The sequence below is a fragment of the Pseudonaja textilis genome, chromosome 2 (assembly GCF_049901715.1).
Source record: "Pseudonaja textilis isolate UNSWEBS1 chromosome 2, rPseTex1.2, whole genome shotgun sequence".
Lineage (NCBI taxonomy): Eukaryota > Metazoa > Chordata > Lepidosauria > Squamata > Elapidae > Pseudonaja > Pseudonaja textilis.
This window is the reverse complement of record NC_141991.1, coordinates 138,609,163-138,632,221: the sequence shown is the minus strand read 5'-3', so window position 1 is coordinate 138,632,221 and position 23,059 is coordinate 138,609,163. Positions and strand designations below refer to the sequence as shown.

Genomic DNA, 23,059 nt, shown 5'->3' with positions numbered 1-23,059 from the left:
CAGAGTGGATTCTCAGTTTCCGAAGACCTTGCAGATACTGTTCAGACTAGAGGCTACTATGCAGGATTAAAGCTATTGGGATGAACAATATACATTGCTCCTACTTCCATTCAAAGCAGAAAGCAGCAGGAATCTAGAACGTACTAGGTCTAGGAAGGACATGTTGGTTCTCCACAATGAAAACTACTTGGATTTCATGGAAAAACCATCTGGACATCTTGTTGAGTTTGACTCCTAGCTTTAAGCAAGGAGCTAAAATCCAAATAATTGGTTGGGGAGGACTATATATCACATGCAGCTCATTTCTCAATTGAACACAGTTTTTTGCTTCTGACATGCCTGATGCAGACTTCTAAGTTTAGTAACTCACAAAATATACTAAGAAAATGGGCAGGTGATCAACATTAATTCTAACAGTTTGATAGCTCAAAAATCCATTTTAATGACTTCCCTCATACTCTCAGAATTCACTTTTCTACACATTTAAGAGTTTATCTTTGCATCTGGATAGCACACGGCAGAATATATGAGCTGTCACAGGACTATGGCACAGGAGGCGGCAAAGGGCTTAAAAAACCTTGATGTAACAAAAGCCCCGTTTTAATTAGTTGTTTTTTTGAGTTTTTCATTCCAGAAGACCAGCTGTGTGTATTTTCCTTCACCACCAGACAAGTAGAAGATTGCTTTAAAAAAAAAAAACCCAATTCAGAATTGTATTCTTAATAAGTATAGTATATTAATTCCTCATGTGCTTAGGTGAATCAACCTCCCATTAAGACATGCCAGTGCAAGTACCAAGAAAGCATAGCATAGCACTTGTGCATGATGGAATCCCTGTGCTTGGTGGAGCACCTCTGGTGAGATTCAAACAAGAGATTCCCCTCCACCAGCGTCTTCAAGATGGGTCACTGACAGCAGAGGACATGCCAGATGAGCTAGCGAAGAGTTCTGCTGCCTTCCAATCTTTAAAAGTAGCGGGAAGGGGAGGGTTGGGTTTAGTACAGAGTTTTATTTTGTCTAGTAAAGAATTTATATCTGAACGTTAGCGAGAGATGTCTTGATAATATATATGTATGTGTATATATATATATATATATATTTGTGAAGGGGGAGGGCGGGCAGGGGAGAGAAAGCTGCAGCACTATTATTTTTTATATCTATATTTTTATCTTCTGTACAAATGACAACCTGTTTCCTGTTTATTCAAAATTAACATACCAGAAAAAGAAATTGGAGTGCCTTGTATTGCTTTTTGGAAATGGGCCCTTGTGTAATGGGGTAGGAAATGAAGAGAATACAACCGAGTGTTAAAGTTTAGGTAGAATTCCTTCAGGAATTTTAAATCTAAATTCTAGTCGTTTAAGGCAAGGAAAGCATTTCTGCTGGTTTTAGAAGAGACATTATTGTGGTATCATCACTTTTTAGTTATTAAATTTACAGTATATGCCGCCCACCTCACAGTCCAGCAACTCTGAACTATATACTTGTGTGATAAATGGATGGTGTTACTAGAGTTGCTTCAGTACTTTAAATTGTTTTTGAAAGGAAAGAAAAATGTTCCCCCCAAGGATAGAAACCCTCAATGCTACTCCATTTTTCAGTTTTGTATAGCATATTTTCCAGCTATAGTTTTTCATTAAAAAAGCTTCATCCAAAAGATCCATTTTAAATGTACATATTTACATGCTACTGCTATTGATTTCATAATGAGTTTGTCTATAAATCACATATATGGATGCATTCAAGTAGGAATGAATTTTAAAATACGTTTTCCTACATCATCTGCATCAGGAAGGCTAAGGCTGCTTAAAAGGTATTGTATTATTTTTATCTTATTGTTGTGGCATTATTGTGAGCATCCAATCCCTGCCGTTTGAATTATCTTGCTGAACCTTTGTTTTTAATCAGGTCATAGTGTTCTGATGTTATCCCTCTCTAATGCTAAAGCACTCCTTTAAAGCAGTTTTGTGGGAGCATAGCATTCGTTTTTTATAAGCTTTCTAGTCACTACCATTAAACTACTTTATTAAAATGGCAATGATAGAAAAGGATTTTCCCCCATCGTCTGTCTAGTGGTTAAGGCACCAGGCTAGAAACCAGAAGACTGTGAGTTCTAGTCCCACTTTAGGCATGAAAGCCGGCTGGGTGACCTTGAGCAAGTCACTCTCAGCCCTACTCACTTCACAGAGATGATGATGTGGGAAAAGGAGGAGGAGGAGGAAGGTGTGTTGGATAGGTTTGCTGCCTCAAGTTATTTATAAAAATAATAAAGGAGGAAAATATATACATACTTGCTTCATGGTAGGGTAAAGTACTCAAAACAATTTCATTTTTAGCTTTTTTTTGGGGGGGAGGCTAATGTTTAAAAATTACTTAGCTAGAAAATTCTCTTACATTAAAAAATACACTTCAAAGAAACAACTGACGAGAACCAGAAAGAAGTAAAACATATTAATGAAACCAACAGCCTTTCCAGGTGGAAATGCCAACTTTATTAAGTGTATAAAGATTCTGGCTACAAAAAGTGCAGCAGGAGCACCCAGAGCTGAAGGGAAGAGAAGCCTGTTCAAGGCAGGCCCTGCCGTGTAGAAGAACGAACTTCACTGGGTGTTTCCCAACCTTGGGAACTTTCAGGTGGGTGGACTTCAACTCCCAGAACTCCCCATGCTGGCTGGAGAATTCTGGGAGTCGAAGTCCCCACGTCTCAAAGTTCCCTAAATTGAGAAACGTTAAAACTACACAACAGGGCAGAGAGAGGGCAACATTTGCACTCTCCAAGGCTTGGTGCAGCAATGAAGCCAACAGCAGCACGTTCACACGTTTGTGATGCCCCTTTGTACACCAGCAAGCCTGTAATCCTTGCGTTCTGCAGCCAGATGCCGGATCGCTTCGAGCAGCAGATGGGGAGGAAACCACCATCAGCAAGCAGGGATTACAACCTTCTCATAATTGCAAGAGGCAGGGAGGATTGTTGGCAAGACATGAACACGGAAGGAAGGGACCACGCTGTTGCTCCCGCTCTCCCAACATACAAAGCGGGACTGTGAAAACAAAGCCAGGTCATTCACACCACCAGAGGGAGCCAATCCAAAAAAATAATATATATATTTTTTTTTAGGGTGGTCTCCTCTTCAATTCCCAGATTATCATTTTAGCAGCAAGATTGCCCATGAAAATACAGGGGCAGAGAAGTTAAGAGAAAGTAGGACTCTTTCTCCCGTGGCTCCAAGACAGCTGCTACTCTTTGGCTTCTCCTGTCATCATTCGACCACATCTACGCACATATAGCATCCAGGCTGGTTGTCACCCTTCCGTAGCCTCTGTAATTTCTGCAGTGGGGTATGGCTATATGACAAGAGCAAATACAATGCAGAGAACAAGGGAGGGGCTGAAAAGAAGGGCGGGCCTCTACATACCTAAGGACCGGTCGGTCCTCTTTTTAACTTCAGCAGAGAAGAAGGAAGGGTGAAGGATGAACACTTTACAATCAAGTTACAGTACAGATTTCACATTCCACCCTCTTCTCCATCAATACAGAGATATACAGCAGCATTGCACCCAGATCATAACAACATATAGAAGAAATATTAGGGAGCTCTCAGAAGCTCAGGATAAGAAGCAGAACACTATCTGCCTCCCATGTTGCCAGTGATCTCCCACCCTCCACCCATCCCCGAGATTAGCTGAGTAGGACAGCAGAGAATTCATCGTTAGACTTCATCTGTAAACTATGATTTGAAAAAAAAAAAAGTGCTGGATCTTGGCTTATCAAACATCAAGTTAAGAAATATAGTCCCAAGAAAGTGTCTTCCCTGGCTTTCCATCATTCTCCCCCAAAAGTCCTTGAAAAACGAAAGTTGGATCCTCGGACTTTCTAAATCCCAGCTTAGGTTCAACTAAGGAGCCCATAAATAAAAAATAAAAAAAAGAAATGACACAGGGTTTTTCCCCCGCACTGATGGGCTCAGGAGAAAAATATCTTGGATAAGACTTTTGAGACTGGCTTGCACTGGAGAATGAGGTGTCCAGTGCACTAGATATAATAATGCAAATGGTTCGATCTTATTAGGTAAAAGGAGCTGACCTGTTCCATCTGCAATTCGATAATCCCCTTAGGAAGAGGATCATGGACACCCCAGAGCTGAATAAGGCCTAGGCCATATTCCGGTCTCTTTTTCGACCATGTAAACTCAAAAGAGTTGCCCTGCCCTCAGAAACAGTAATTAATGGAACAAGCAGAAAGAAATAATAGGGACTGGTGTTCCAGGAACATATCCCTGACCCGCTTGGAAATAAAGAGCCTCAAGATTTTTCCAGTATTAAAACAGTTGCAATCAAGCAGGCAGGAAAGAGACAAGAAAAGTGGCTCAGGTGTTATTAGATAGACAAATATCTCTCTATATGGCCCCACGTCAAGAAGGTTATACCCCTGGAGGCAATGATCGAAGTTGCAATGAAGAACAGCTGGAGCAATCCAGCAGCCTGCCGAGTGGCGGAAGAGCCATTATTCTCCAGCCCTTGATCTTTAGCCGCTGAGTGGATGCAGATCCACCTTGACCTTCTCCCCGCTGCTCAGCATCCCGATGGTGGGATAAAAGCCGCCCGATGGCACCACTGCATCTTTCTTGCCAATAATCTTCCCGTTGCGGGTGAAGAACACCTGGTAGAGAGCGGGGTGTGGGGGGAGAGAAACCGAAGAATGTTAACACAGGTTGACCTTGAAGGAATCTCTACTGGCTGGGTCAGATGTTGGACAAATCTTCCAAAAATCTGTCATATAAAAGAACTGTGAGTAAGACTCTTGGCATTAGACCTTAGTTGACTGAAAGTTCTTGTTTAAAAAAACAACAACACAAAACTCTTTTTTGAAAGTGCAATATCAAAACTGTCCAAAAGGAGCCCTTCATTCAGAGTAGGGCCAATTCCAGTGTATCCCCCAGAGGTCTAGCCAAATCTTTCCCGTTACTGTCCCTGATGGGACGTGTCACATGCCACTAAGCACAGAAAGAGCATTGACTGACTGCTCCGCTCCCCTCTCCCCATTTTGCCTTCCCTCTGAAAAAGCACGGCTGCTTCCAAGGCGGCTGTGGCCTGTCCTGAGAGAGCTATAAAGCTACATATCCAGGCAGAGCAGCTTCAGAGGAGAATCCCTTCCAGGATGACTGCAGGCTAACATCACAAGAAGCAAGGCGGTATCTATCAAAGGCTACAAATGTGACACTGCAGGACCAGACTGAAAAGGTTCGAATTCTGAACTTTTGACCACTCAGTCCTATGAGGCATTCCAAACGTGGATGCTGAAAACACAGAAATGAAGATGCCAACAGGCGCAGCGCTAAGAATCAAGAGAACCATATGCTGAAAAGAAAGTTCACGTGCGGACGCCAGTACATGAAAACAGCTTCTTGTGACTCATGCTTGATAGAGTCTCACAAGCACAACTCTTGAGAAAAGGAGCTTAAATTCTTAAACCGTCTTCTGTGACCTTAAATAGTGTTCTGCATTTTAAGGCAATCCATTAAGAGCGGTTTATGTTCGTCGGCATCTGTAAAGTCAAGAGAAAACATGTCCTAGCAGCAAAATACTGCTTTTTCTTTTTATGTATCCCTTTCAGTTTCCACATCGGGCACTGCTCCATATTTATGGTTGTAGCCCTAAGGGCAAGGAGGAAAAACAAAATACGCAAAACGCTCTGAGAAGCTGTATTCCAAGAGTAATAATGATTCCTATGCTTGAAACTAAGTCCCAATGGTACACTGAGTCCCAATCGTGATCAGGCAGTATCTGCTAACCCTTTTAGCATGCTCAAAGAATCCCTTGCCTAAGAGAAGTTGAGCAATCCAAATGACCTGCCCTCTGGGGCCACAATTATTCCAACCAAGCAGATTGCTTTAGCTAGGAGAAACACCGCACAGCCCCTGATGCTTTAGCTACAGCAGAAGCCCCCGGAGACCTGTTCTATACCGATGTATTCACTGGTTCCTCCGGCACTTACCACGACTTTCTTGCCTTCGTGTTCCTGTTCCACATCTTCCCCGTCTTCTTCTTCATCCTCATCCTCATCTGCCTCCTGATGCAGATACAAGACATTCCTCACGCCTCGCGGTTTGGCTCGGATAGCCACCGTATCACAGCTGTCATCACTGTCACCTACAGGGCACCCAAAATCCCATGTAACTCTTGCAGATAACAGACATCAGATTCCCCACCATAGAAACTGAAGTATAATTTGATGCCCTATTATTTCTGTTTAGCAGCTACAGGCCCTTGCTTTCTCAGTTTCATAACAGTCGTGCAAAATTTTTTGTTACTTCTGCCTTCTCTCCCGCCTTCCCATTTTATTTCTGCTTCAGTATTAAGCATGTAAGACAGAATGGCAACAGCTATTTTTCCTGTTATCAGGGGAAGGTCACTCTCAATTGGTTTGTCAATCTCCGGTACAAAATAGTCAACCATCTGGAGTGTAGCGGCAATCTCGTCAGCAAGGGACAATCCAATAGCAGGGAAAATAGGAAGCTCAGTTTCATGACTCCAGAAATAAGAAAATTGCACCTCTAGAGTTTAGGGGCAGCCTGAAGCTGCAAATCCCATCGTGACCACAAATCCATTTAATTCAGCTTTGTAAAATATCTAGTTGTCTTGCCATTTGTGATGGCTAATACTTGCCCGCATATATTTTCAGAAAGATAGCAATAGTGGAAATAGTAGTATTTTAGTTCTGCGCTGATCTTTCAAAAGCGCTAAGGCTGATGCGGATTAGAATTAAAATACCTTAAAAGATAACAGATTCCGATCAACATGAAATCCATATGAGAGGCGTCTAAATGACTAAATATTATTAAAAGCCCGGCTGAAAGGAAGGTTTCCTTAATCGTATCTAAAGAAGACAATTCCCCTGATATTTACAAGGAAGGGCTTTCACAACCTCTAGACTGAGAAAGTCCAGTTCCAGATCACCCAAAGATTGGATGGCACCCAAAGATGGACCTGCTTTTCTTCAAATGTCTTCCAATTATTCTAAGATCTCCAAAGTAACGTCTTCAGGATTGTACCTGGATGAGAAGTCTGCCTCGACAGTCCAGCTGACAAACTACCTGAGGGTGTCCCATCTGACACAATTACACAGGACAGCAAATCTCAAGCCCCGCTTTCATAACCCTGGAGGTTCAGCGATACCTCCTTCCAATAAAACAGATCCAGCAGAGAGGCAGCAAGCAGGTTGCTAACCCCTTTATAACATGGTCTACAGAAAACTGCTGTCTAATTCTATTCTATACCTGCATCCCTCAATCTAGAGACTGGAAACTGCTAATTATTCTTTCTTCATTCCTTTAAATAGCATCATGTCCAACCAAAGTCTAAATGCTCACCCTCGCTATCCAGGATGTAGTCACGTGGAAACATGATCCCACAACCCATAATGTCTCCTTTATAGCAACGGGGTCCAAAGGGGTCTCCCACTCCACTTCCATGGAAGATTTTGCCGTCATCTGCAAAAGAGAAAAAGGGTGTGTGAAGCTTCTGGATCTCAGTTTGCCTTCCCATAACATTGGCAAAACAAAAGAAGACACTGGAAATGTTAGGAGTTCCAAGCCCAGCTGGAGAAATCTCAGGCTAAACTACGGTTAACCAAGCACCACTTCAGTCATCAAGCAGGGATAGAAAGGATTACCGAGAATTTGGCACACGACAAATTCAGTTCCCCTGCTGTTTGATGAAATTAGGGGTTGTAGGAATTGCCTATCTTCCTTTTACTCGACATTCAGAGACTGCTCCGGGAATAGCTCTATTTTCTAGTCTTGTGGTTCCAAAGACATAAAGAAACACGACAGAAAAAAACACTAAAATGCACCATTTAAGACAGTGGCCCTCAACCTTTTGGGCCCCCGAGACCGGGTTCCGTGGAGAGAGATTTTTCAGGAGACTAGAAGAGGTGTAGTTTCACACGCTGCCTGCAATCCCGCGGATGGGTCTTTGGTTGTTTGCGCAGACCGGTTTTTGGCATGTCATGGACTGGTTGCCGGTCCACAGACTAGGGTTAGGGACCCCTGATTTAAGAGACGTAAATTTTTTTTAAAAAAATCTCCAACTAAGCAATTGGGGGCTCACTGGGAGAGGTGCAACAGAGCGTTTTTCTACCTCTTTCTTCATCTGACAGGAAATCCTTGGAGCTAGGCCCAAAGCCATTAAAACTAAACTTGAATTTAAAGGCAAGCCACTAGCAATAGGGAATGCTATGGAAGGGAATGCTTGGGACATCTCCACTGGGAAGTAGACAGGCTTCATAAAGATGTTCCTCACCCAACATGGAAATTAAGAAGGCCGCCCCTTCCTCTTCAACAATAGAGATGAAACTGACCAAGGGCAGCTGTGGGAAGGAAGATCACTCTAATTTCCCTTGCCAGCCCACCACACAACTAATGATTTTGAAAGCAAAGACTGTTTTGTAGGTTTATTTGCAAATCACTCCTGGATTACCAGGCCTTCAGTCTGTCATTCTGGACTATGCTTACACCAATGAAAGTCCCGATAATAAACAGAATTTCTCAATTCAGGGACTGCTGTTATACCTTCATTTCCCCAATTCACCACCCTCCAGGTGTCTAGGAGTACAATTCTCAGAGTGTGTGGTCAGATAACTGAAGGGTGGAAGCCACACATCTGAAGGGCAGTAAGTTAGGGGGAAGCACCTAATGCCCCAGAAGAAACCTGTCAAAAGTACAAGTGGTCCTTGACTTACAACCATTCATTTATTGACCATTCATTTACAATGGCGCTGAAAAATGTGACTTCTGACCATCTCACGGTTACGATTTTTGCAACATCCCCATGATCAAAGTTTGATCAAAGTTCAGGTGTTTGGCAACTGGTCCGTATTTATGACCGTTGCTGTGTTCCCCAAGATCACAGGATCCCCTTTTGTGACCTTCTGACACGCAAAGTCAATGGGGAAGCCAGATTCAACTTAACAACCCAGGTGACTAACTGATCAACTGCAGCGATTCACTTAGCAAATGAGGCAAGAAAAGTTGTGAAATGAGGCAAAATTCATTTAACCAACGTCTCACTTAACCAGAGAAATTTGGGGCTCAACTGTGGTCCTATGTCGAGGACTACCTGCAGAAGACAATTGGAACCGGAACGCCATAATAAACTCTGCATCTTGCTTTATGAACAGCTCTGATTTCAGGCAGGCCTCCTCTGGCAAGATAACCCAGGATGCCTACCCAGGATTCAAAGTGGACAAACTTTCCCGTAGTGTCTATTTACAGTACGGTCCCTTGGGGGGCTAAACAAACGGGCCCAGCCAATCAGACACTCTGCCGGGCCGGGCCAACCAGAGAGAGAGAAAAATAATAATAAATACATACTTTTGTGCCACCCATGATCAAAGCCAGATGACTGTGAACGCCAGTGGTCAGAACAATTCCTTTCCTCTGGGCAGAGGAGAACAAAAGCAGAAAGGAAGGGAGAGGTGGAGCAGAGACCACTTGAAAGGCCCCGGTGCTCTTTTATTCTCTCCCCCAATTCAGCTACGCGGCGGATGCGGGTGCCCAGAACACGAGGCATGGGGCCAGGAGCCTTTGTCTTCGTGAAAGAGGGAGGTTTGCTTGGCAAAAGGGCGGTAAATATTTCCCCCTGCTGCCAAGGAAACTTTGAGAATAATCTTGTGCAAACATTCCAGAACATGTCTCCAATGAGGAAGGCTGGCCCGTGAGAGCGCCTTTTAGGGAATCCCCCTCGGCTCAGTAGAACGTAAGGAAGGGAGATCAAGCGGAGAGCAGCCGATGGGAGAACAACAGACCTGTGATTGGGAAAGGGAGACGGCCACCAGTTCTAGCAAGCTATGGGCAATGGAAGGGTAATGCAGCACCTTTCTCTGTAGCTGTGGCCTTGCCTTGCCTTTCCCTTGAAGAGCAGAATTGTCCCAAAGTGGACTGTTGGCAGCGATCCTGCTTTAAACTGTCCCACTTTCGCAGAGGGGCCGACCTGCAAGTTCTTGACTGTGATTTATACATCTCTGGAAGTGGGTTACTTAGAACCAAAGTGATAATTGGTGTCTTGGCTCCCCAAAAGTAGGGAGAACAGGCATCCTGAAGCCAAATTGTTTCAACCTAAACAGTGTCGGACATTCCTAAATCCTTCATAAATCCTCCCTTGGCGAAGCCATTCAGGGTCTTATACTCTTAAAAGGGAGATCAAAAGTTGGCCCGTGCTTTGGAAAGTAAGCAGGCTTAACGGAAAGACTAAAATGATTTTCCTTGGCTCCAATTCAATCGAGCAGAGTTATTCTCAATGTATGCAATCCCACCTTCCCCTCTGTCACAGTAAAAATTACAATTTGGTGGCAACTTTTGCAAAGCTTTCAGAACCTGCAGTTGACCTGGTGGGCCTCGTGGTGCTCCTGTTCCAGAATTAAGGGGCGGGGGGGGGGAAGAGTTTACTCAGGAATGTACTTCAGCATACATCTGTGTGAACTATTATACCCTATTAAAGGAGGACACACGTTAGTCACAAACCGCTGTTTTCTGGTGACAGCTTTAACTCTTTTGTTCTTCTTATGAAACTCTTAAGGAGGAAGGGACCAATTGCCTACCGGTGGCATCTTGGGAGAGAGGAATCTTTCGTTGTGGTTGCATGAAGGCAGATAAGATGGCATTACCTAGAGTGAGTTAGTGGCTCTGAAATTTTCATTTCCCCCACCCCCTCCCACTATTTCTAGAAGAAGAGCTGGAGGGCAGAAAGCCCATCTATTTTAAATGTCCCTCCGTGTAAAGCTACCTCATCAATTGCCTTTATCAGGGGCCCCCAAACTTGGCAACTTGAAGACTTTTGTGGACTTCAACTCCCAGAATTCTGGGAGTTGAATTCCACAAGTCTTCAAGTTGCCAAGTTTGGGGGCCTCTGGTCTATAGGATGTGTCCTTTGCCTCCAAAAGTTGAAAAGGTATTCGATCCAAGATTGTACAGGTAGTCCTCAACTTATGACCTCCATGGAGCCCCAAATTTCCATTGCTAAGCGAGGAGGCAGTTGTTAAGCAACCTTTGCCCCATTTTACGACCTGTTCTGCCACAGTTGATAAGCAAATCACTGTTGTCGTTAAGGGAACCTGGCTTTCCCCGTGGACTTTGCTTCTCACAAGCTGGCTGGGAAGGTCACACGTGCTGATCACACATGACCCCAGGACAGTGCAACGGTCACAAATGCATGCCAGTTGCCCAGTAGTGGGATCCTACCTCAGTCACTACCAATTCAGGTGATTGCGCACACGCACCAAAAAAGCCAATCAGCTGACAGGGTGAAGAAATGAAAAGCTAAGAGTGACCCTTGTTCCCTCCCATGCGCTTTTTGGTCTTTTATCCTCTCAGCTGATTGTCGGGGGCTTTTTTTTCCTCCTCTCAGCTGATCGGAGCCTTTTTTTTTAACTATCAGTTTGGCTGAACAGGTAGTGATTTTTTTACTACTGGTTCACCCAAACCGGTAGCATACCACCACTGCAGTTGCTAGGCAGCCAAATTTTGATCACATGACCATGGGAATACCGCAATGGTCTTAAGCGTGAAAAAAAAGTCACTTAAGTCACTTTTTTCAGCGCTGTTGTAACTTCAAAGGAATAGTTGTAAGCAGTGATGGGATTCAGTCAGTTTGTACGACTTCGGGAGAACCGGTTGTGAACTTTGTGGGCAGTTTGGTGAACTGGTTGTTGGAAGAAATCACTAGGGCAAAGATCCGGTTGTTAAATTATTTGAATCCCACCATCGGTTATTAAGTCAAGGATTACCTGTACAGAAAACATCATCAGCCCACCTGCAACAGAATGCAACAGCTGGAAAATCTGGGACATTTTCTAGTTTTTATAAGGCAAAACTAGAAAACAAAAAACAAAATACCCCTACCCACACTCAGATGAGCCAACTGACTACAGGTAGTCCTTGACTTACGACCATTATTGAGCCCCAAATTTTATGTTAAGTGGCATTTGTTAAGGCAGTTTGGGCCCATTTTACGACCTTCCCTGTCCCAGTTGTTAAGTGAATCATTGCAGTTGTTAAGCTAATCACATGGTTATTATGTGCATCTGGCTCCCCTGTTGACTTTGCTTGTCAGAACGTCGCAAAAGGGGATCACGTGAGCCTGGGACACTGTGACCGTCATAAATATGAACCAGCTGTCAAACATCCGAATGTTGCTGCAATGGCCACAAGTGTGAAAAATGGTCGTAAGTCACTTTTTTCAGTGCCGCTGTAACTTTGAACGGTCACTAAATGAACTGCATAAGCTGATATTGAAAAGACAGACTTTTAGTAACAGACCCCAATGTATGAGATGGGAGTTGTTAGGGATATGGCCAGCTGGCCAAATCACTTCATGCGAAACTGTTTTGGCTTTCTTTCAAACAGTGATTTTTTTTGGCATTATTTGTAAGTAGAACTGCGTCTAGGAATTGTTGGATCTTGTCCTTATAAGCATCCCAAATATGCTGAATTATGAGGTTTTGAATTTCAACTGTTTTCGGATCCTTAAGCCTGAAACCAATCACCACAGGATCTGTTGAGATCCGAGCAGCCAAGAAGGAAAGAATGAATCACTGACAAGCAGCTGAAGATTTAACTTCCTCCAGTTATTCTAGTCTTCCCCAGATTCGTTTATCTAATTATTCTTTTTGGAATAAGTTAAGATGGTTTTTCCAGGTAATTATTTTCTCTCCCAGGTACTCATAAGCATAGTGCAGACAAATCGCTTAACCACAATTTGCTTTCTTTGTCCTAGTTGAGAACCCCACACAAATTATGAAACCATATTTACCTTCTCAGATTCCCTCCCTCCAACCTGATATGCTCCAGGCCTATCAAATTTCATCAATTCTGAGTGAGCTAAGCATGGGAAACATGTCAAAAAAAAATTCCTGTGAGATTACTAGCAAGAATCACTATTTTAACCATGATTTGCTAACACAGACTTATTGCTGGGAATGATACAGACCCTGTTTCACTACCTACTTATGAGACTTTGGTTTTACTGAGGAATCATTTTTTGCTTATTATTAGGCAGATGGTCGTCCAGCAGCTAAATGCAAAACTACACATGGTATCTCTATTACACAGTATGATGAAAAAATTGCCAAACTAAAAGATGCAACATTTGTGCCAGCGTGACCAACAATGAGGGTGACTATGATGTTGGAGTCTTGGGAAACTACTAGTGGTGTTGAAGCCAGTTCATGTATGAATCTGAAACAAAATAGAAATAGAGAAAGAAGGATTCTCCAAAAGATAATGAACTTAAGGAGAAGCTTAAGAATGATAGACAGGTAACTAAAACTAGCTTCTTCACCTTTACTGGGACTGATACTACAGGGAACTAAAGACATAGCTTTAGTTCATGAGAGGTAGTATCTATGGTTGGCTGGGTTTTCTATTCTAACAAGGGAGCTCTTGTTGGGCTTTAATTGTTGGGCTTTAATTGTTGGGCTCTTGGTGTCCTCTAAATATAGATTCCTATATAGCTAGAATACCACCAATCAATCATAACATGGAGATACCAGCAGAAACCTCAAGTCTCCAGAAGGGCAAAAAAAATTAAAAACAAAACAAAACAAAGCTTAAATCAGCCTAGGAGAAATGCTAGCTAATAATTTCCATGAGTAGATAAGTAAGAAGATAATGAGCTGGCCAGCAATTCTTCTCTCTTAGAAGAACTATCAAGAAATTATAGCAGAAGATATTATTTTAGAGGAGATATTGTTCCTTTTTCATGTCCAGTAAGGAGGCTTTTTATGTGGTAATAATGCTTATTTCAACTTCATTTTGAAGAAATGACATCCAACGAATTAAACCTTTGCTGTTCTATTCTGGCATCTATTCATACTAGTCAGAGGTACTTAAAGTGATAAACTGCCCTAACAAATTAGATACCTATGCCATATCTTAAACTAAACAATCAAGACCAGTAGAAGCTCAGAGTAATACTGAGAAATTGCTGCAGAGTGACAAGGCTCTGTTTTGCTAAATACTCTGTAGAAAAACCACTCCAAATTTGGAATCACCATCTTTTAACATTATCCACTGAAAACAAGGGGGGAAAACAATTCCAACATATGAAAGAATTCAGCATACTCCCATTTTCATCTCTTTCAGATGTCAGAGAGCAACTGAGGATAATTATCAAACCTCTGACCTCTGCTCAATCCCCAATCCATTCCCACTGCCAAACCTAACAGTTTCCTCCAAATGTTGATAATGTTTTTTCTTTTCTTTCTTTTTTCCTCAGAGGGATAAATTACTTTTTATTTAATAAACTCACACGTATTAGATTTTAATTCCAACCAGCTAGCTTTAAAAATAAACATGCAACAACTCTTAAGGAGCTCCAATGTTCAAAAGCCATTCTGATGCCCATATGATACACAAACTAAAATTTCACATCCTGGATCTATTTGGAAACTGATCCCGGGACCACCTTTTCCCCCTTAGCTCATCTGCAATGCAAAATATAATGTTCACTTATTATTGGAACAGTTACAAGAAGTGGGGTATTAAACGCTACAAAAGATCATAGTTGAAGGAATTCTCATTCTCTGACCAGGCTATTTTCATCTTCATGCCCCTTCCAAACAAAGGGCTTTCTTTCTTTCTTTCTTTTCTTTTCTTTTCTTTTTTTCTTTCCTTTCCTTCCTTTCTTTCTTCCTTTCTTCTTTCTTTCTTTCTTTCTTTCTTTCTTTCTTTCTTTCTTTCTTTCTTTCTTTCTTTTTCTTTCTTCCTTCCTTCCTTCCTTCCTCTCCTCTCTCTCTCTTTCTCTCTCTCTCTCTCTCTCTCTATCTCTATATATATATATATATATGTGTGTGTATATATATATATATATATATATATATATATATATATATATATATGTATGTATGTATGTATGTATGTATGTATGTGTATGTATGTATGTATATGCTTCTGATGGCAGATGAGATTCTGCCGAAACGTTGCTACAACTTTAAAAGCACAACTATAATGACGTGGGAAAATACCCGAACAAAGCTGAATACCATACATATAAATACCCGCAAAAACTTAAAAACACACACACACGCACACATATTTATAAAGGTGATATAACATTTTAAATTGCTGTTGAACTTCTGTAAGTTGCTAGACAGTGGACATCTCCATGGCAGCCTTTTAGACAAAGCAAATATAGCAAAATCAACGTAACACGGGATTCGGCCAATCTGTTCCTCATATTACAGCCAAAGCTCAGTCTTGGATACTCACCTGCATGGTAGGCTACAGATCCTCTGCTCCAGCCAGGATGCCGGTTTTTGGGGTAATCCTAGGACAAAAAAGAAATACAGCCAGGTTGCACATCATATTTCTTTTGGCAAAAAAAAATGCCACAGAGAAAATGAGTTTACATTACGAGTGTGGTTGGACAAACAAGCATGCACCTCTTTAGTGAAAGCTCTCACTTCCTCTGTGAACTTTTTATATACTTATATATAACTATATAACGAGTTCCTAGGAAGGCTCTCCTCCCTTTCCTTCTGCCACTGCATATATATACCACAAGCAGTGGCAAAAGGAAAGGGAGGGGAGCCTTCCTAGGAACTGCTAAAATTCTCACACATGAGAGATCAACCAACATCTTCTGAATTTTCCCAAAGCTTAGCAATCACAAGGAACTGCTGCTCAAGTTAGGTTAGCTAAAGGAGCAAAAGAAGAATATGGCAGGATGACAGAAAAACTAACCATAGGGAAAAAAATTAACACAATCTTTATTACTAGGTGCCACACCTCCTTCCTTCAATTTAAACATTATTTGTTACTATATTGTTCATCTACCTCATGTCTGGAATCTTAGTAGTTGCAAAAAAAAAAAAAAAGAAGAAGAGTTCCTATGGTCCAGCGCCAAGCCTTCTACTGCTCAGGCCCCACACCCTGGTGTCAGTGATGAACCCAAGAGACGAAAGTCCTTGCTCAGCTGAGGATGCCCTTTATACGGATTTGTCCCTTTTGATAGTTTTAGGACTAATTCTAGAGATCTCTCGAAGCTGAAACCGGACTTATTTTCTTGTTGATTTGAGACATTTCACCACTCATTCCAAGCAACTTCTTCAGTCTGAGCAAGTTGGGTTAGGGATATCTGAGTAAGCGGAGAGTCACCGGAATGGACCAACTAGCACAGATGGTATTTCTGTCTCCTGTTTTTCGTGCTGCCTTTTCATATTCCTGTATCAAACCTCAGGGTTTCTTTTCTTTCCAAAGCGTGTGGCAAAATATAACCTGCTCAGATTCTCCCAACCAACTTGCAAAATACAAAGGCAAACAGAAGCCCTGTTTGTCCATCACCAGCCATTAATGGATTGTTGACTGGATCTGGGGAGAGTTGCAGTCAAGGCCATCAAGGAAGCATCTGGATGGGTGGAGAAAATTCTGTTGCTTTGCACTCAGGAAAATCAAGATTGCAAACATTCTGAAGTCACAAATGGCTATTTATATATTTGTGCCATTACAATTAGCAGAGAGGGGTTATTGAACAAGGCCCTGACCTTCCCTTCTCCAAGAAGAGATTGTGTGCATTAGTCTAGTTTGTAGCTATTAACACAATTGCTACGCTCACCTCTTGTAGCCTTCAAGGCAAAATGCAAAAGCAGGTTAATTTTAAAGCCAGGATGACTTAAAATAGCCCATCTCCACAGAAATCAATTATACTACGTCCACACTGATGAACCTCATACCCTATTTGTTCAAGTCTTGGCTCTCTTAAAGCAAGGGTGGAGAATCCAGTCCTCTGAACAGTTCCTGACTATAATTCTTATCAATATTAATGGCTGGCTGAAACTGATGGGGATTTGAATGCAACCACATTCAGCCATTCTGTCTCAAGATGTAGAGTGGCAGCAGTTGGAAGCAGACATATGTAAGCGGTTACACAGATTTTGTTGTGTGTGGGGGATGATTGGATTTTTCATTTTGTGTCAAGACATGCTAAGATGAGTCCATGAAAATGAGTCCAGATGTTTTCATGTTTCAATCACAGAAGAGGGGATCTGGTGTTCTTGTATGATTTACTTGTCCGACTTCACAAATTCTACTTAATTTCTGAGCAGACAATTCCAGCACCATTCAGCATCCATCATGATATAGACATGCCGATTAAGTTCAAGGATGCAAACCAAACCAGGTAAAACAGAACAGCCACATTTTTTCTGACAGCATTAAATTTTTTATCACACTCTGAGGTAAAGCTTTTAGTTTGTCCTTAACTATCAGAAGTTTGGGAAACATTTATCTAGATCACATTCATGTAGTTACCTTGGCCACAAAACGGAAGTGGCCATTCTGAGGTTCTTGCAAAACCAAGTCAAAAGCCTTCAGTTTATAGGTCTCTTTTTTATTTTCAGCCCTGTCATTTTCTTATCCTAGTAGCTCCAATTGCTTCTAAAACTAATAATAAAAAGCAAAAAGGATACCCTTGTCTTGTCTCCTTCAGTATTTCAAATGATTTAGTTAGATCACCATTAATAATAATGTCCCTTGAATAACCTAAAACAACTGCCTTCTTTTAGGATATTCTTCAAATTCCCCAAACTCATCTAAAATGCTGGGATTCCCTAAGATCTGCTACTCAAGTACGGTACTAACCAAATTCAATTCTCTCACTAGAGATGAAGCTTGACTTGAAGATATTTTTTTCCCCATTACCATCTAAGTCAAGACTTCTTGCCTACACTTTTTCTTTCTTTTCCTCATGATGGCTAAGATTGACGATGGCTGTTCCTGGTTTCCTTATAAGCTGAGGCAGGATTCCCAAAATCAGCTCCTGGTTATATCCAGGCTCCCTTGCCCATCCCTCATCCTGCCCTTACGTATGCACAGAGACACACCAGATGTAGAAATGCCAGATCATTTCAGGGCAAGTTATTCTCCAGTGAATCAGGAACTCAAGGGAGAATGAAAGGAAGTTGATCCGGTTCTTTCTTTTTTGGATCTCCCATGACTGCTGGGATTTGCTTGTTGTAGCAAGAGGAGGAGGGAACGAACTGGCTCAGTATCAAAGACCACATGAATCCAGGCCATGCATAGAGGCAAACAACAGAACCAGATGGCTGCATCGGACAAGAAAGGAAGAGGGACAGGCGCCAATCCAGTCCCAATATGCAGTGCAACCTGGTTCTAATTTATTTATTGAATTTGCCAGTAACAAGAGAGCCTTACTTAGCCAATCAAGAGCAGAAGATGTTGTGCAGGACAAAGAGGCATCGGTGGGTTGAAGACAGCCATTGATCAATGATGGTGCATACATTTGCTAAGGGGTTACCCTGATCTTTCCAGATGTCCTATTTTTGCTCTGAAGGAAAGTGGAAGAGCAGCAGCTCAACTCAAGGCCTCAGTTTTGCAGACAGATCTTTGCAGGTTAACATAAGCAAAAATCAAGAGGAAGAAAACTACTGAAAAGTCAAGAGGAAAGAAAGCTTCAATGTTGAACATTCTCTATGGCTAAAACTACAATAATGCCTAAATAGGACAGATGGCGCATTTGCAATGTTTTCTGTTGTTGAATTGGATTGCATTAATCAAGGTTTCAAGTTGAACTTGACTTTTTAAACTTCTACCTGCCTATCTCCCCCCCGTCCCCATCTTTGAGCTGAAAGGGGCCAGTTAGACCCGTGAGTTCAGACCTTGTTTAGGGAAGGGATCCAAATGAAAGCATAGTCAAATATCCAACCTCTGCTGAAATTTATCCCTCCACCTCTCTGAGAAACACATTTGGGGAAATTAAAGAAAAAGCAAGGTGCCGTGCCTTGCAGAAACAAAGCGGGGGGATGTTAGCTTTCTACTGTATTTTGCAGGGCACATTGTCAAGTGTTAAAAGAGAGTAGTGGAAGAAACTTGACCAGTAAAACAGAAGTTCACACACAACTGCCAGGTCTTGGGGAAAATGGCTATGGAGGAGCTTCATTACAAAAATTTCATCACCAATCGGCAATTACTAAGACAGGATGAAGTGATTGCAATAGCCCTCAGAGACAGAGTGCTAGCCAGCGGTGTCAAACTTGTGGCCCGTGAGCCGAATGCATCACATGCTGGCCACCACCAACCGCCCCGGGGTTTAGCAAAGAGGGGGAAAGTTGCAGTACGTCAAGTGATGATATGTCGTCGTGAGTTTGACACCCCCTGGTGCTAGCTTTGGGGAGGGATTAGATTTCATATTATGGAAAAGAACGAGCAGAGAAGAGCAACCTTGCTGCAAGTAGTTCTATGCAATGACCAATCTTTAAAAAAAGGCTTACCCCAACTGCCCTCCAATGAGAGAAAAACGTTACTTTCTCCATGATCCATCACTGCTTTGTTTTAGGTCCATCCTACCCCTTGTGAATGTGACTAGGAGACTCTGTGATATGGTTTCTATTTGGCAGCCGGACCATGGAGTGATTCATCATTTCACATGGAGAGTTTCAAACATCTGCTGCCTGACTTGTCCTAACACTGAAGCTTCAAACCGGTCAAATTAAACCCCACCTTTAAGCAGATTCTCAGATATTGCCAGCCATCTTCAGTTTTTTGCAGAGACGTTTAAAGAGCAAAGAATGCAAGCTAAACTGAGAAGCACTCTTAGACCTTTTGTTAACTCTTGCCTAGTTCTTCCCTACAGCACCTTTTATGGGTAGCTGCAAACATTTTTTTGTCACTGACTGTGGGATTTTGTAAACCAGGTGGGACTTCCCCAGAAGACACCAAGGAAAAAATTCCAACAAGGAGTTTTGGCTTAAGGCGGTTGGTGAGCCCTTAAGGGAGTGTATCGCAAAGAGAAGAGGACTTGAAAAGCTCCGGACATCTTACCTTCTCTCAATATACAGGACAGAGCAGACATATTCCTTCACACATACCCAAAGTTGTTGCCCCCAATTTGATGTCACCTTGGGACTGTACACCTGGGATTATCAAGTTAATGAGGGAACCTCTAAAGGCAGAACAGTCTCCATTTGCAATCCCGAGCTTCCTTACCTTGCGGGCAAGGCCCAGAGCGATGTAGCATTTCTCTCCTGGATCCACAATTTCCACCTCAAAGTAGTGGCTCCTGGTACTCAAAGGTTGCCGAGCTTGTGCAAGACCCACATCAATGATGCTCTTCCCTTTCCCTATATATTCCAAGAGCTACAAAGAGAAGACAAGACAACAGTTGACTGCCCATCTGGCCTGACACTCCATTTTCTGAAGTCACCACCGGCAGCCATAATCCTATCAACATCCTCTGTTGTTGTGTTAATTATAGAGAATTCTGAAAGCCTGACAAGCAAAAGAGCAAACAAGGACTCCCATAGGTAATTGAAGAGAGCCATCTGGTAAGCATTCATTAGATTTGGTTCACAGCAATTACGGTAAATAGTCTGCGTGTGCCTTACAAGGTGGAACAGTGTGCAACAACAATCAAATCAAGAATTAACGTTTGATATCACAAACTAGAAAATCTCTATCTTTGCAAATATCACATAACCACTTCCACAGATATGTAAGACGACTTTTCAACAAGGTGGGGAAATATCCCCCCAGCAACTTTTTTTTTTTGTTGCTTTTTCCCATTTTGCAGTATTTTTTTTATTTTAAATATGTTACAAACAATTGAAGTAGGAGTCCAAGATGTGCATCCACAAACTATTCTATCTTATTTCATAGAAACTTGCAAGCTAAAGGTTGCAATAATTTGGAAGATCAACAAATGTTGATCTCACTGCAAAACCTGAAATGGTTAGACATAAAACAATAGAACTAAAAGAAGTGGATTTTAGTGCCTATAAGCACTTTTCAAATAAATCATTGAACTATGTAATATAAACTACACTGTATACTACACTGCCGTTCAATGTATTATTAATTCTTGCTCCAATTTAATAATTTGCTGAGGCTGTCCCTGGACTATAAGCTACCATCATTTTGATTTTATAATGCAACACCTTTATCTACATATCCATTCTGGTTTTAAAAATTGCTTACTTTATTTTTCAATTTAAGAAGTACAGGTAATCCACAGCTTACGACCATTCATTTAGCAATTGTTCTGAGCTACAACAGTGCTGAAAAAAGTGACTTATGACCAACCCTTGCACCGTTCCGGCATCCCCACAGTCACACGGTCATTTTGGCAACCAGCATGCATTTAAAACGGTTGCAGTGCCCCGGGGTGTGTGTGTGTGTCACATGATCACAATTTGGAATCTTTCCAGCTGGCTTCCAACAAGCAAAGTCGGTGGGGGGAGCCATAGTCGCTTATCAACCACGGTAATTTGTTTAATCAGATAATGATTGACTCGCGTAGCAATGGAAGCTCCAGTCCCAATGTGGTAGTACATCAAGGTCTACATCAAGGTCTTTTGGTGCTTGTTTTATTCCTCTTGAGGACGCCTTGACTACCAGGTGGACATTATAGATTTCATAAGCCTCAAAGCAGTTTCCCACATATACGCTTTAAAGAAATATTACTTGGAACAGTCCAGTTGCCTTTAGAAAAGCACCTTTGGGACAACCATGACCTGGATGATTGAGAATCTCTATAGACATTTATCCTTGCTTTCAACAACAATATTAAGCATGCAAGAATATTCTTCTTCACTGATATCACTCCAATGAAATCTGTAAGATAGGATAGGATTCGGGTGTATAATTACAGACACATATAGATTCTACACGAGTACAGACCTGATATTTAAGGGACATCTGCATGGAAGCCAACTTACGCGTAACATGTATGCAGTGGCAGTTATTTTATTTGTGCCTCTAGAACGGAAGATGTTACACCTTTGGTCCACGAAATGGTTGCCAGTTCACTTCTAGGTCCAATTCAAGGTGCTGGCTTTGGAAGTTTAAAGCCCTTCACGGCATGAGGCCAGATTATCTGAGGGACCACCTATCCCTGAGATTATATTTGTAAAAACCCATCAAATCCAGCAGAAGAGGTGCGGTGCAGGTCCTGTCTGCCCTGGAGTCACCAATTGGCAGAAGACAGGAGACAGGCCTTTTCTGCCATGGTGCTCAGCTTAAGGAACAAACCTCATTCCCACTGATGTGAGGCAGGTTCCATCCATGTTAATTTTTCAGAAATCGCTCAAATTTTAATTCAGTCATGAACCCTGGTGGCCAGTGACTTGTTGAAATGGTTCCATTGTTTGTTAATATCTGCTGTCCTCTCGTTGCATTTTAATCACAATTTTTTTTCCTGGAGATGTTAATTTTTATACTACTGTCTTACAGTTTATATTGTATTTCACCAGAGTAACATTTTGTGAGATAGATGGTTCTATAAATATGATTAAATAAACAAACAGACAAAGGCTTTTTCAAATCTTGCACATATGAAGGCTAATGTCAATTAAACAATCTTGTAAAAGTAGAGTTTATCACCAGTATTCATATAAGAAATTGCCTCATCACTGAACACTTCGGAAGGGCTAAAAAGCCTCTAGTCCTATTCAGATCCAATGTTCAGTGTGATTCACATCTAGTGGGCAATGAAGCAAAAATCCTCTTTTGGTTTTTGCATTGCAAAATATCTTACATAGTTTTACATCAAGGACGCAGACAATTCTATGTAAATTAAGGAAGTTGAATAAAATGTTCGCAAACATTTTTGGGGGTTTTGCATCATTTACTATGCTAACAGTATAAAGAGCCAGGAGAAGCCAGGAGAAGCCAGGATCTTTTGTGTGCCAAGCATAAAAGCCCGTATCTTAACAACTAGACCTTTTCCCCAGGGGGTTCTGATAGGACAGACCCTAACCTAAACGTTGTGCCATTTGAAATCAAACAGAAATGTTGACATCTCCATCCCCCAGAGTTTAAGAAGATTGTACCCAAGGACAAGCCAAGTTATGACACTGGAGGCAAACCATCCCACAAGTATCTTTTTTTTCCCCCTATAATGCTGGCAATCAAAGGCTTGAGCACATTAAATTCTAATTAGCTGGCCTTTTGTGACACCTAACACCAGTTTTGCCCAAGAACGGGGCTGCCAGGAATACATTCTAGAGATTTCTTGCATATTTTCCAGTCTATCTTTTGAGCCACACTGGTTA

The 23,059-nt window shown here is 41.8% G+C and overlaps 1 protein-coding gene across 13 annotated transcripts in view; it reads right to left on the bottom strand.

The window, feature by feature from the left end:
• Positions 1-2,469: 2,469 nt before the first annotated feature.
• The window catches only part of SPRYD3 (SPRY domain containing 3), a 46,395-nt gene continuing 25,805 nt past the window's right edge, over positions 2,470-23,059 (bottom strand). For all 13 annotated transcript variants that reach the window (XM_087925475.1, XM_087925477.1, XM_087925478.1 and 10 more), the window contains 5 exons: positions 19,998-20,147; positions 15,264-15,321; positions 7,371-7,490; positions 5,996-6,150; positions 2,470-4,660 (listed from right to left, as the gene is read on the bottom strand). In XM_087925475.1, the coding sequence (XP_087781601.1) occupies positions 4,526-4,660; positions 5,996-6,150; positions 7,371-7,490; positions 15,264-15,321; positions 19,998-20,147 (618 nt within the window). In that variant the 3' untranslated portion in view covers positions 2,470-4,525. The remainder of the gene's footprint in view (positions 4,661-5,995; positions 6,151-7,370; positions 7,491-15,263; positions 15,322-19,997; positions 20,148-23,059) is intronic.